General features: G+C 38.0%; 1 protein-coding gene across 1 annotated transcript in view; it reads left to right on the plus strand.

Annotated features, from left to right (window-relative positions):
• Positions 1-15,546, plus strand: part of KIF27 (kinesin family member 27) — a 29,770-nt gene that overhangs the window by 7,273 nt on the left and 6,951 nt on the right. Inside the window, exons 5-13 of the mRNA XM_039729962.1 lie at positions 5,996-6,139; positions 9,048-9,254; positions 9,778-9,953; positions 10,339-10,472; positions 11,011-11,166; positions 12,190-12,395; positions 13,260-13,457; positions 13,827-13,940; positions 14,916-15,092. Coding sequence (XP_039585896.1) covers positions 5,996-6,139; positions 9,048-9,254; positions 9,778-9,953; positions 10,339-10,472; positions 11,011-11,166; positions 12,190-12,395; positions 13,260-13,457; positions 13,827-13,940; positions 14,916-15,092 — 1,512 coding nt within the window. The remainder of the gene's footprint in view (positions 1-5,995; positions 6,140-9,047; positions 9,255-9,777; positions 9,954-10,338; positions 10,473-11,010; positions 11,167-12,189; positions 12,396-13,259; positions 13,458-13,826; positions 13,941-14,915; positions 15,093-15,546) is intronic.

Consider the following 15,546-nt stretch of genomic DNA (forward strand, 5'->3'; position numbering starts at 1 on the left):
AACAGTCTGTTTTGGAACCCAACCTGTGGCTCAAGGCTTTCAAGATAATAACAGATTTTATTATAGTGTGCTAGAATAAACTTGTTAATACCTGTTTGTTGAGATGTTTAATGACTGTTGCAGGTCCTGAAGCTGCATATTTGCTTTGGGTGCTGATTTGTATGTGTCCTTGAATATTTAGATGCTTGATTCCTTTCTAGCTGTACAACAGCCTCCAAGAATCATTAATGACTATTTTCAGATTTTTCTGGTTTGTTTGCTCTTTATCACTTTGTTTTCCTTTGCTTGGGAGAGCTATGACAAAACCACTGGCCATCAGCCTAATCTGGTACTTTGGTTTTACATTGTGGATGTCCCAGTACTCCAAGAACCACCTCATGGATAAAATCAGCAACTATACTTTTCCCCTCTTCTTCTCTGAGGGACATGTTGTGGAGAGAGGGGGAAAAAGTGGCACCTATCCTTTCCTCTCCTCCAGGACAGTTTTTTATAGCCTTGATGTAGTGGCTTCTGAGTTCCTTCAGTATCCTTATGTAATCAGATTGTTCATACTGATGTGTTGTGATCCCACCTTTGATAAGGTTAAACAGGTATTTGGGGTTGCCACATGGTTTGAGCATGGCAGGAACATGCACTAAGGTGATTGATCCCTGGGGTGTCAGTATGTATAGGAGGAGTTGGGCAGGAGCACAAGGCCATTGCTGCCTCTGACAGCTTGTGATTTCCTATCTGAACAGGCTCATTAACCCATCAAACTAATACCTTATTTGAAGGAGTGAAGGTGACTTCTATAGCTGTGTTGGAATGCCCCATGCCTGTAAAGTCAGTATCTAGTGCCCTTAGAAATGCAAGAGGTTGTGGTCTAAAAGCCCAGAAACAGGCTTGTGGTGGTCTGAGACTGAGAACATGTCTTGGTCTGAGGCCACAGAGACACTAAACCAGAGACTGAACCCTCAACTATAATAGCTGATCTTGTAGTAGAGAAACAGTGGAAGCAGACATCAAGTTAATAAGAGAAGAAGCAGCTCCTGCTCAGAGGAGGAGAGAGGAAGAATCAGAGCCGACAGCCTGTTCCACAGCAGGATCGGAAAGGAGAGACAGAAATCATGAGAAGTGGAAGCTACCTGGTCCCTACCCATGACCTAGCTGCAAGATAATGAATAAAGATTTTGCCTGACAAGATGAGCTAATTGCTACCTGGTTGCTTCAGAGTTGGAATAGTAGGGCTAACAGTCTGGAACTAAAAGGTAGGGGAGCAGAGCATCTGGGATTCTTTGCTAGGGATTGTGGGACTGACAGAGGGATTGGAAGCAGGTCAGCCACCTCCAGGTTCCAGAAGTGAGTTCTATTGAGCATGAAGACAAAGTACTCTCTTAAGGAAGATATTGTCATCCAGTGAGGCATGTGGACTGTCACAGAGGAATAGAATATATTTAATGTTTGAGGGAATTAGAGGTGGTGGAGGTGATCTTCAGTGACATGGACAATAATCAGGCCTAGAAAGATCTGAACAGTGTACAATGCACGCAGTCTGAGTGGCTGAAGTCTGTACAAAGCACACAGACATCATATGACAGCAACCTAGTAAGGCTGAATTAGGCTGACTCTGTGGCACCAACTTTGTACAGACAGTTTGCCAGCCCTAGAGATTTACTGAAAATCTTAATTCCCTCTCCTTGATATGGGCCTGCATCTCACCTGTGGAAAGATTGTTACGCAAGGTCTAGCAACTCAAAAGATAATGTGGATAATCTCTTTACCCCCTTGCTTGGTCAGGCCAGCATATTGGCTACCATGACCAGGAATTCCTCTGCTTAAGGGAAAGGGTACCATGGGCCCAGGACAAATCCCACCCTACAGTTCTGTCTGCATGACTGTGAAAAGCACATGAGAAGTGGGGTGGTGCACCTACTTTGGTCCTGGAACTTTGCACATAAAGCAGTCTGTACATAAAGGGGGAAGAGGCAGCGGTTTAAAAGGGTCTTCCAGGAAGATTACTGTTCCAGTTGCTGTCAACCAATTCCTGAGATGCAGTAGACCCTTTCCTCTTTCTGATACTGATTCAGTGGACTTACAGCTCTGTGGGTTTGAACCCATGCTTCTACCATCTGTTACAATCTGGTCTAGTCACAAAGGATCAAAGAGAACTCTCAGTGAATAAAACAGAAAGAATTCTGAGGTTTGATTCGTCCCTGAAATGAGATTAAAACCAAACAAGGTTTTATGTCAATACCTAAAAATGGATAAATTTTATTAAGCAATAAAAGAGGGGAAGGGGAAGGGGAAGGGGAAGGGAAGGGAAGGGAAGGGAAGGGAAGGGAAGGGAAGGGAAGGGAAGGGAAGGGAAGGGAAGGGAAAAGGAAGAATGACAAAGACAGATTAAGTAGAAACTTACCACCCCTCCATGGATCTTAATGATGTCTCATAGATCCTCTCCATCTGGTCTTGTGGTGGTGAGGGTCCCCTGCCCAAAGCATAGTATCCAATGGATTCGTATACATTTGGGCCTGGTGAGAATGCCCAGGTGCCTCCCCTGAGATGGGGGCCATGTTTGACACTTTCCCTTGAAAGACTTTGGGTAAGTTGTATCATGAACAGTCCTCTGACACAGGGCCTTTGATGTACTTTGATGCCCCTTTAGCTCCCCATCATGTGATTATCCCATAAATTTGACTTTCCTGGGTTAGGGGGTCCCACGGCTGAGCTAGTCTGCATAGCAGAGGATGGGTGTTCACTGCCTCTGACCAGAGGTTTTCACATGCACTTGAAAGCCTCCTCCCCCACTCTTTGGTGGGTGGGGGGAGTTTCTGCAAACCTGGCAACAGATAAGCCTGGGGCTATGCCTCCACCCTGAACCCACTGGGCTTGGCTCTTCTGTGAATGGTCTCCCAGCCTTATCCATTACTTCCCAGGCCTGAGGTGCTTTAACCAATTTCTTTTTTTTTTCACTTTTCTTCTCTCAAATAGCCTTAGTCAGTTTAACTCACAGAGTTTCAGTCAGGAGGCACATTCACTCTGGGCTTTGGTTATGCAGCTTTGTTGTACAGTTTTGCCATAACAGGCAAAAAATTGTTATGACAATGTTTAAGCTGTTATAACATTTCAGTCTCTGACACCATGGAAGGACCGTGCTGGTCTGTTGTAGGATCATACAACTATTCTTGTAGCATAGCCTGGGCTCCTGTCCTGAGTGATCACTGTAACCAGAGAGAACCCACATCGTGGACTAAACTCAGTGGACATTTTATGGGTATTTTACAGGAGTGGTCTATAGACTAAAGGAATGATATGTGTGCATAAGTCAAAGGATGAGAAGGGAAGAAAGGATGGTTAATAAGGTTGCATTGGATAGTGTGGGGCTTGAGCATGACATAAATGGTGTGGAATATGAAGTGGGTGTTGTACCACATCTGACCGGGATGGAGTTAATTTTCTTCATAAATGCTTGCAGGGTGCCGTGTTTTACATTTCTGACTAGTACAATTCTGATAAAACACCAGTGTTTTGGGTCTTCCTGTGGAGTGTTTGCACAGCATCAAGGGAACGACTCTCTCTGTCTGTGACACCAGTGAATAGATAGGCAGGTGTGCCCAGCAGGCAGATGACACAAGTCAACCAGAGAGATATTTCACATCATATGATGTACTCAGAAACTGAAAGGGTGAGGAGAAGGATTTAATTATGTTATCAGTCTTTTTGCGCAGGAGCTAATGGGCAACAGTCTACCCTTTGGAGGCACAGAATGATTAATTTTGCATTAATTAACTACCTTTGCATTACTTGTGTTATTTTCTCTGTTCTTTCACTTCACATTCACTTACTGAACAACTTCTGTCTTGACCCACCAGTTTTCTTTCTTTTACTCTTCCTTGGGACTGAGGGCTTGGAAGTGAGGGAGTGTACTTATTTAGGTAAGTTAGTTTTCCCCTTAGTTAGGGGGAAAAATAAGAGAAAGACAGAAAAAGAGAGAGAGAAAGAGAACTTTCCATTCTCTTGGAAGTGTGTACTTAGTTGCATACCCTCAGCAGATGTCCTGTGAACCCAGAAATTGTTTTGAATCCTGGGAAGATATTACTCTGTCAGAAGCATTACAGATTTAATTATAATACAGATATTTTCAAAGATATCAGTGAATTTACAGATAACCCAGGGACTAAGTTTTGCAACTCTTGTCTAATATTATCTAATACTATGTATGTAATATGCTAGTCTGTCTAATATTACAAAGTTAGAGTCTCATCTCTTATCTCTTAGCAATTTCCTAAACTGTATTTCTTCAGCTATGGTCTCATAAAACCTCCTGTATTTCCTTTTCCATTACCATGCCTTTAGCTAACAGAGTTTCTAAACAGTTTGAAGATTTCTTTGTCTAATCACTTTCTAACATTGTCTTTTGTGTTAAACAATAACTTTTGCTTTTTGGTGGCATCATACTTCTTTATGGTTTTCCAAATAAGGTGAAAATTTCAGGACCTCTGGGAGTCTCAGCATGCAGCTATCCCGTGAGGATTCAGTCATATTGCTAGTGCTGATTAGCTGTTTCTCTCACAGCAGATAATAATCCTAGAGATGACCTATGGAGAAAAGAGCTCTCAGCCTTCTGCGAGCATGCCTCCTGACAGAACTGACACATGATCAAATAAATAATTATTTTTGGAAACATCCCCATAATACATTTAGGAAGTACTTATATTGGATGTGCTGCCTTAAAATGTTGACTGTGAACATCAAAACAAAAGAAATGCAGGTTATTGTACAGTTAAAATAATCTCAAATCAAAATTAATTTTATTACTTAAAACAACTGTCCCCCAGTTGGAATCTGAGTGAAGTTCTGATGCCAGATGAATACCTCAGAAAAACTAATTTGAGTTTGTCATGTGTGGAAGGAGACAGTGCTCCAGTAAGTTAGAATTTTGTATCATCAACCCATTTTTAAGTTTGCAGCCAAACTGATAAAGCTATAGATTGTTATCAGGCAATTGCATAAACAAATTTTTTCTTTTCTTTGTTCTCAAGCAATCTAAATCACAGCTTTTTTCTTCCTTCTTGATTTTCTTCTGTGGCTTGTTTTAAACCTCTGTTTCCCAGGTTCAAAACAGTGTAAAAGCTGAGCTTAAACTTAGCTCAAACTCCCTTCCCCAGGGAGTATGCCATCCACAGCCAGGAAGAGATGGTTAGAGAAAGGCTAAAATAAATGAAACGCTACAGACTCCAGAGCAGAGCTTGTATATTGACAGATTTAATAACTAGTAGAATAACTAGTAGAGGACCTATTCTTGTCTGCACATACACATTTCTTTGCTAGCAGCTCTTGTTGCTTGGATAATGCTATCTTACATGATACTAAAATACCGGACTGTAGCTAACACCCAAACTCAGTAATATGTCCACTACCAGGACTCTTGGAGAAAAAAATAGGAAGAGCAGGAATGAGAATGTTTGTGGGTTGATGTAATGTTTCAATACTTTATCTTTGGTTTCTGCAGGCTTTCTAGAAGACTAACAACCTGTGGAAGTCTCCATCAGTCAGTATAATTTCATTCACAAGAACATATGAACAAGCATTCTTGTGTTTTCTTTAATCTTTAAACTGTTATCCAAGTTGCAGATTGAGGACAGCTATTCTTATTGTTTTCATTAGAGAACTATATCAATCACAAGATGCTGTGATTTTGTAGCTACACGTAACAGCATACTAAAGAGAATAATTTAATTTAATATATACTTCAATAAATTAGGTTTGGTTGTGAGTACATTATCTCATTGGGAATAATAAAACTTGTCAGAACAAAATCAATAGATGAAACAGAGGTGAAGAAATAGCTACTAGAAACTGCAGAAAACCACTTAGAAAATTTGCTATACATACCTCAAGACTTTACAGTTCTGATCATGTCTTTTAACAATAAATGAGGTTTTATTTTGATTAATATTCCAGTTGTAGGAATAATAATGTCCCTTTTGCCCAACAGAACTTTTCTTTTGTTATCTAGCAGGTACTAGTCATGGATGAAGAACTGTTTAGCCAGAAGAATCATGAAATGCAGATACTGCAGAATCAGATAAAGACATTACTACAAGAAAAGAAAGAACAACAGGAATTTTTAAAGGAGGCTCAAGAAACACAAAGAATACAGGTACTTTTCCACTGGTACACATTTATCTGCATAGAGCCATCCTTCTACCATGTGAATGCATTCAACAGGTCCCTCGAATTTTTGTTACTTATTACCAGTCAATACTGGGGACATTTTGTTTTAATTAGAGCTGTTTCACAGAATGAGTTGGGTTCTTCTAGTGGATCTATCACAATAATGTGATTCCTGGAGACTGTATATGAACCTAGCTGTGCTAGAAGCCTCCTGCATAACTTGAAGTGAACCATTCCTGCTCTCCATGCTTCCTGAAGCATAAGACACAACCCTCTCCCCAGATTTGTATCATCGTTAAGAAGTTTCAGGACAATTAATAGATTAGGATTTGAAAGACTTTGAAAGATTCTTTAGAATTGGAAAAAGACTATATGGATCCTATATATGCTTTAATGAATGCTTTAATTGAAAAGTTGTATAGATACTTATTTTGTTATAGCTTTATTAAGAATTAATCTTTATAAGACAGAATTCCATCCTGACTTTCTGATCATTTACCATTAGAGAAAACTGAGTGACACAGTGGAAAGTGAGGTAATGATAAAAAGACTGCTTGCCTCTTTCCTTCTGTAGATCTTGAATTTGTTAATGAAATTACAGTGGCTAGTATGTACATAACATTTCAAGGTTGAGAAGACTGCACACAGAGTAGTTAATATTCTGATGGTGTTGCCAGACATGTGGATTACAGATAATTTATTATAGGAATTTTTAAAAGAGAAAGTCATAAACATGGATAGCTAGTGCTCTTCTCCTTCTTATACTTTTTCTCCTTTTTCCTTTTCCTTTCTGATGGCTTGGGAGAGTCCATGCATTCAAGGTAAGTAAACTAGTAGTGATCTTTTTCTTCTTCTATCACTTTCTTTTCTGTCACTTCTGGCTAGATTTTTTTTTTTAGCCTGCAGACCATAGTGTCAATTTATACTGTGATAATGCTTAAATAAATTTTAGAGGATACAACGTAGCTGTCACAGTGTAGATAGAAGTTTCTTCCAGCATCAGAGACAGGAGGGAAGCTTGAGAGCTTTCAGGCACCATTTTGGCATTTAGTTTACTAAACTGCCACTTTTATTTAAAAACTTACAATGTAAAGCAAGCGCTTCTGTCAAATATTTTACATTGTATTCATAGGCATATGTAATTTAATGGTACCTGGTAGACTAAGGACTTCTAGAGTAGCAGGTATGAGGTAGGAGGTAATAAATGTTTATACACATATGTATTTATGCAATGGGCGTTACACTGTGGCATTGTATGTGCAATTGTATCAGGAACAAATAGCTTCAAGGTGGATCAGTTGGCTGTTACTTCTTTCAAAATGATAAGAAATATGATAACAAATATTCTATTTTCTATGACATAGGAATAATAAGTATTCCAACACAATATCAACTTGTAAAGCATTGTTTGTGTTTGGAAGGAACTTTCAATCTAAGACAATATAAAGAATGAATAAAAATGAGTTACTCAAAGTAGAAGAATGCAGAAGGTATCATGAGCTATATTTCAACTACCCTGTTGTTGCTAGGCCAGATTTTAACCATATTCAAAAAGAATCAAAAATTATAGAGTGAGTTGAAAATGGATATAATCTTGGCCTTATTGATGAATCAGTTTAGATAATATAAGTACTTTGGAACAATGTATGGAGGATGCTGTAGGAGAAGCAGATAAGGTCTCCAGACTAGCATTATCAACTAACCTGATGCTGGGTGGAAGAAAAAGCAGCAAGTGAGCCTGAGATCATGTACATGTTTAGTTTATTAATGCAAGTAATCTTTAAAGTGGAATTGTACAAAGTGGAAGAGGAAGCCCATATACATGTTTCATTAATGAGACTGAGACCATAAGTTTAATTTGAAAATATTTGTTTAATTCTCATTTCTCCATAAACACACATATAAAGCAAGGATGAGCTCCTAATTATGTCATCCACTTCTCACGAGATACCTGGGTAGGCTAACATAACTAAACCAGGTGTGCTGTGGGAAAAATGAAACTCACACAGTTACCTTGAGAGAGATTTCAGGTCAGAGTCACAATTTAGAAAGATTAAAATAAATGGCATCCTCTTGGCCAAGGTGGTGCTCGCAGTCTATCAAGTGGTGATTGCAGTCCTGTTGAAGGCATGGTTGTAGTCAAAAGTGGTGCTCCTCCTCTGGATCTGTCCAGGGGTGGTGGGGGTTCCAAGAACCCAGTTGTGTATGGTCAGGTTCAAGAGAGAGTATTCAGCACCTCTCCCACGGTGGACAGTTGCACAATGGGAATGATGTAATCCTGAAAGTCATAGGATATTTTTGGGAATCCTTGTTGGTCTAAGTTGTTACAGCTGTCCATTATGGTGGCACTGTTGAGCCATTATGGCCCATTGGCAGAGATGACCCCTTCAGGATCGGTGGGACTCTGCTGGTGTTTCCCCAGAAGGAGTTAGCAATGCAGAGTTATTTGTGAAGAAAAAGAAATACTCCCCTCCTCACAGGGTTTGGCTCTTCCCCTTAACTCATTTAACACCCAGCTTGTAGCCTGAGGTGTCAGCTGAGCATCTACTGCAAACAACCCATCATTAAAAATTTGCCAGAAATGGCATAGAATACTCAATGTGGTTACACCCTACATTGGCACTCTTTCTGTAATCCAGGACACCTGGGTAGGTCTTTCTGAACAAAAATATGTCTAAACTTTACTGGGCTGGGGAGTGGGAGGGGGGAAGGGGGCTCTGAGACTGATGATATGTCATAGAATTCTCAGTTTGTTCCAGAATTTGCCTGTGCCCTGCGCAGTAATTTGGGTCAGTGGGTGATTTACAAGATTCATGACCTTTATGAGGAACTAGAAGTTGTGAATATGATATAGAGCTTAGTTTTGCTTTTGCTTTATTTTTTTTTCCCATGAGATTGAGAAAATGGTGGAACAGCACATAGTCATTGATCAGCTAAAATTGAAATTAGAGAAGTTTACAGATGTGAAAGCTTTAGATTTCCCAAGTGCTTATGAAGATGGGCCAGCTGTCATGGCATTTGCTAGGAGGCTCTACAGTGTCCCTGTCACAAAAAACCTGCTACACCCTCTTCACCTGCCTTCAGAGACAGAGATCCAAAAGGTAAGGTGTACCCAGATTTTCACCCTTCTACTTTGCAATGAATATAGGCCAATGACAAGACATGACATGATAACATATGTCTTTCTCAGATACTGCTGCTTAACTTCCCACTGAAAAACTAGTTTTGTAACATTTGTTTATGCCACAATTATCCAAAATATTTAGGCTTAAAATTTCCACCTACTAGTGCTATGGCTGTCACGTTTTCACCCCCCAGCTGGTTTTCTAGGGGTTTTGAGGATTCAAGTATAAATCATTATAAAAAATGAATTATTATTCTTACCAGTATGTTGAGTGCATGGGAAAATGAGTTGCTATCAGTGACCTCTTTCACGTTTGGAATGACTCCTCAAAGCTCTTGCAAAACGTTTTGTTACAAAGGTATTCAGAGTTATTATGGAAACCCTGTGTAATTTTGCTTACAAGCGCAGGTAGTGAAATATTTTTTTAAAATATGAGTAATGAATTGCTAAATTATTGCAAGTATTTTTACCCATCACTGTTTTTGTGTGCTTTTTGATAGGGGTATACCAGCCCCCCCATCCTGTCTCTGGCCCAGATAATGGCAGAATTCCATATTCGCAGGCAGATTATACTGAGCAAGTTAGAAGATCAAGATAAAGTCCTTCACTGCCACCTCTCTGATCAGAGTGGTGAAGAGGAAGACAATACAGGCAGCAAAGAGAAAACCTCATATAAGTAATTTTTTGTTATTCTTTAACTTTTGTTACAGAAAAATATATAGCAAAGGTAGTATTAGTGCCTAATCCTTCCATTATATGAGACCATCTGTAACAATACTTACAGTAAACCTCTGGGACCAACTGGGCATACTGCAAATTAATTATAATATATGTAGGTTTAGCAAAGATTGCACAATCCTTGCTTGTGAGTGAGAATCTACCTTGAAGACTGGAGGATTTGGTGATGGTGTGTGTGGCAGTGGTGTGGATGAGGAAGAAGATATAAATGCTTTTGTAAGTTTGAGCTTCTTCTATGTTAAGATCATCTACTTTGCATGATGCTTAAAGAAAAAGAAATCCCTGTGTATTTGCAGAGTAGCATGTTTATTGTTCTTTCATAGGCGTTCCATAAACCGAACATGGACACAAAATCATTCTTCTCCGTGCTTCTTTCCTGATGTAAGGGACATGAAATGTCGAATAGACAAGTCTGGTTTGTCCAATAAATCTGCGCTACAAACCGGCACAAATACAGGTATAATGGAAGTCATTAGAGCAAATCTTAGTACAGTATCAGAATATGCAATAATGTCTCTAGCACATGTAATTAGTTTTCCCAGCCAAATATGTGCATTTGTTACAAATATTTTTTGGTTATAATTCAATGTAGGTTTTCCAATTTCTGGTTTTCTTCCCCATTCTGACCCATATGTTAGTAACCTTTACGAAATACCTACTAGTCAGAAAGCAGTTCACTTATCAAAAAGCTAGTCACATATAACTCTTTAGTACTGCTTAAATGAAAGAAAATGGATGCTATTATCTTACTAAAAATACTGAAGTGGTTTCTGGAATTCTTTTCAGACTTGGGGTCCTAAAAATGCAAGTGCATACCATCCTTTCTTTTCCTGTTTAGACACATGGCAGGGAAGAATACCCTGCTTTCTTCTCTCCTTTTGATTCTTGTACTTCATATGGAAGAACTGCACACAGTCAATATTGCAGAGCACTACCTTTTGAATACAACATCTATTCCAGATTTTATAACTCTATTTTGCTTTGTTTTTTTCAAGGTGAAGAGATTGACAGCCTCCAGAAATCCCATGTTTTTAACATGCAGAAGTTAAAGAATTCAGAGTTGAGACTTGCTAAGGCTGAGCAAAAAATAAGAGAACTTGCACTTAATATCAAAAGGAAAGAGGAACTTATTAAGGAGTTAGTAAGAACAGGTAACTGGCTACTGTTGGAATACTGGATACTGTAGGGAATCAAGATGTTCTGAAACAAAGGAAAGGCATTGAAAACCTTTTTCATGTAAAGTTCTGTATATCTTAGTTTTTACAGAATTATCTTAGACAAGAATACTTTTAACAACCTAAAAATCCAGAGATTTTGCTAATTACTTGATATGATCACACTGAAAATTTTGATTACAGCCAACTCTACTATGAAGATTGTTTGTTAAATATTTTTTGTGCTTTGTCGATTATTGCTTTTATCCAACAGTAGTGTAATTTTTAATGTATGGTCAGTGCTATCTCTGTGTACATGTGTATTTGTGCCATGGTGTCTGGGATTGGAGAAAAGATACATCATTTTATCTTCTATATTCTATAACAGTAGAAAAATGGGAGTCAGAAGTGGATGAAGGAAAAAATCAGTGTCCCTGGTAGCATACATCCCTTGCACATCTGTCCTGATAGAGAAACTAGCCTTGTGATGACAGGAAGGATCTCTTTCCTCAGCCCCTTCAATCACACTCTTCTCTTTCATTTAACTTCTCTTGAGGTGGTCTGAGAAAGATTCTGTGCCATCCCAGATTGCCTGAACAGGACAAATCACAGAGTAGAAACACAATCCAAGATCATATACTAATTATTAAGCTGAAAGTTGAGTAATAAATAAATGGCATATACTTCTGGGGAAAAAAAAATAAAATATATATGTATATATGAAATACAGGATAGCCATTTTGCCAAAATCTAAAGTAGGCAGAAGAATTTAACTCTGGCACTCAGATTGCACTTTATTTGGTGGCATGAGATGACTCATGAAATGTTCAGATTTAGGACTCTCTTTATCTCCATTTCAGACTTAGAAGGGAACCGCAGGTTCCTTTAGTGTTGGAAAATGTATCAGAAATTACTGACTTAGCCAGAACAAAGTAAGTAATATTTCAACTCCAGAAGTGAGTATTACATTTCAACTGATTATCATGGTGGTTTTAAACTATTGTATATACTGTCTTTAAGGTAAGGATGCTCAGTCTGTAAGCAGGCAGTATTCTTTGAAGATAAGTAAACTGGAGCAAGAAATTGAGCAGGCCAAAAAAGAACTGGCTGAAACACAAAAGCAGCTTGAGGAGCTGGACAGTAAAGAGCTGAGGGATATTCCTGAGAAAGTCATGTTACAGAAAGAGTGCCAGAAGAAGATGGAGGCAGCCAAGTTGAAAGTGCAGGTATTTCTGATCTGATTATTGAGATTTGAAAATCTCTGTCTCACTGTCTGAACTTTAAACTCTGTAAAATTCTTACCTGTTTTACATGCTGGAAGCTGGCCAGATTGAAGTATCTAGTGGGAAACTTAATACTGTTATACTCAAAATGCTGGTTAACACCTACTTAGTTAGATACATAAAATACCTTCTTGGTATGTAAGAGGCTAAGAAAGTATTGGGAGATATGAGATTTCCATACTTCATTGTATATAGTCCAATAGAGGAATTTATCCAAAAGAGGGTATTACAAATTTATTACTTAAATAAAATTGATGTTTCATGGAAATACTATATAAATTATAGGTCTAAGCAAATCCTTGTGATGCCTTGCAAGATCATTGCAAGATGCCTTGCAATATGCCTAACACAAGCATATTTGTTTGACGCTGACCTTCTATTTTTAAGTTCTGCTATATCTAAGTTAGTATTCTGTATAGGGCCAGCTTAGGTGCTCTGCGCCTCTCAGTCCTAGATGACAGGTCAGAAAATTCCATACAGAAAGAGGTAGTTTGCTTATTGACTTGAGCTCAGGACCAGCATCCTGACACCATTGTGTCTCTGCAAATTTTCTAGAATTGTGGTTTCTGCTAGATTTTAGTAGTTTTACTGTATTGCCAAGCATGAATTGTACCTTTTAATGTTTAATTCTGCCTGTGCCAACTTCACCAGATAGCTCAAAACTGTAGTAATAACAAGTGATTGTTTGGGCAGAAGTTAGCAAATCTTGGTGGCCCTAAGAATTCAGTGAAATAAAGAATGAAGCTGAGTCATATTTTAGTTACAAGTTTTCCTGCTCTTAAGCTGAAATTTGACATGAACATTCAGACCTTACAGAAGAAGCAGCAAGACACCAAGAATTTGGCTTCATTATCTAACCAAAGGGAGAGAGAAGCAAGAGAACTTGAGCAGAAAGTGGCGCAGATGAAGCATCAGCAATCCCAGATACAGAAGAGACTGTGTGAGGAGAGTGAAAGGAAGAAGCAACTAGAAGCAGAGCTTCAGCAGGACCAGCAACAAATTAAAGTAGGATTCTTCCTGTTTCCCTATGACAAAGATTAGAATAGAATAAATTAGATTAGAATAAATAGTTTTTGCCCCTGCTTCCCCAATAAACTACACCACCAGGCTTTCCCTTATTTTCAATAATGTCTTAATGAATTTCCTGATAAATGCACCAAAGAAATTTTTGATAAACATTTTACATTAATCTCCATTTTGCCTTTCTCTTCCAGCTTTTTTTTTTTTTAATTTTATTACCTGATGTCTAGTTCTGAATTGTAATTTTATAAATAAGTAAATAGAGTCAGCATTTCAGATTATATCTTTGGGGGACTCTCACATTAAAGGTATATGACTGATGTAGGAAGAATGGTGCTTTTTGTTTGTTCAAAGGAACTTCAACTTAAGATGGAACAACAACAGAAGATCCTTAAAATTAAGGATAAAGAAACTGCTGCTTTCAAAAAGAAGAAAAATAATTCAGTGGGAACTCCACAGAAACTACAGGTAGTTAATCTATTCCAAGTATGTGCAACCCCCAAAATAAAAAAAATCTTTATTCATCCCTAGTAATCTATTTTTGAAAATATTTGTATGAAGAGTATTCCATCATAGTTTTGTCTGTTTTTTTCTGTAGCAAAAATTGGGAGTAGAGCCTAGCAGCTCTTGTACTGTACTCTTTTTGAATGAAAGAAAGGAGGGCCTTTAGTGTCTTCTATTTTTTTTTCCATATAATTTGTCAAAAATACTGATTCATAAACCTGTGAATTCAGCAGACTTGGTTTCCCAGTAGGTTTGATGGTGCCCTTGATGTGCTGTGTTTTAAGTGTTCTGTGGGTTTTTCAGGTGTTTTTTTTTGTTTGTTTTTGTTTTTTTTTTTGGTTTTTTTTGTTTTTTGACTCTGTGACTCTGACATAAATTACAGTGTTTTTTGGTTTGGTTGCATCCTATGTAGCAGTGCCACCTACATTATTTCAGATGTGGACACTGAAATATGAATTACCCTACGTCTTTAAAGGTGAAAAGAAATTTTAAAAGTTAAATAAAGGAAACATTTTAGCCTTAACAGGAATATATCCATGCTTGCAGGTCCAACAAGAAGCTGGTTTTGGACCACTAAAATACAATGAGGATGCTGAATTTTCGTGATACCATCTAAACCTAGTTGCTGTGCTCGTGTAGATGACATGTATTTATGTAAACAGTTTTTAAAAATATATTTTTTAGAAAAGATACTGCATCTGACACAAGTTTGTTTATATGAGATATAGCAATGTAATATTGCTGAGGCCCCTTTTAAGTCAGTCCAGTTTCTGTATTATTCTGAGTAAGGATTCTGTGGGCAGAATTAATACTGACATTAGAAATGTTAATGTCTTCTACAGTTTTATCAGTAATTCTGAAGAAAGGTAAAACATAACCATTACATTCTGAGTCAAAATATCCTGGTTAATGCTCTCTGGATCTCTCTTGGAACTTTAGAAATTAGAAGAGCAGAAGAAGTGGCTGGATGAAGAAATGGAAAGAATTCTTCAACAGCACCAACAGTTAGCAGAACTAGAAGAAGATTTAAAGAAAAGAGAAGCCATTGTAGCAAAAAAAGAAGCATTATTGCAGGAGAAAAGCTATCTGGAAATCAAGAAACTGAGATCTAGCCAGGTGAGTCAAAAAAACCCCACAAAACTCACCACAGTCATAAGGCTAACTGAAAGACTGGTGGTGGGGGAGGGCAGATAAGATAGCTGGGAAGGCTCAAGGGACCTCCTGTGTCTATACCCCTGTGATGCAGATATTATGTAGCTTGACCAATTGACATTTAAATTGTAATTAACACAGACAATCATTTTAATTAACTTTTTCTCCCCAAATTTGCAACAATGAAACAAAACCCAAAACCAAACAATTCTGAACTATGGAATTGTTTTTGCAGAGTATTAAATGATATGATATTTATGATATATTATTTATGAATATGACCAAGTCTTTCTGCTATCTAGAGAACACAGCAGGGAAATGTTTTGCAATATTGACTTTCCAGTAGAAAGAGTGAATACAAAGTATCATTGTTACATATAATGACTAGTGCCTTTAATTTTTATTATGTAGAAAACTG

Source organism: Passer montanus, unplaced genomic scaffold (genome assembly GCF_014805655.1).
Source record: "Passer montanus isolate IOZ18808 unplaced genomic scaffold, ASM1480565v1 scaffold7, whole genome shotgun sequence".
Lineage (NCBI taxonomy): Eukaryota > Metazoa > Chordata > Aves > Passeriformes > Passeridae > Passer > Passer montanus.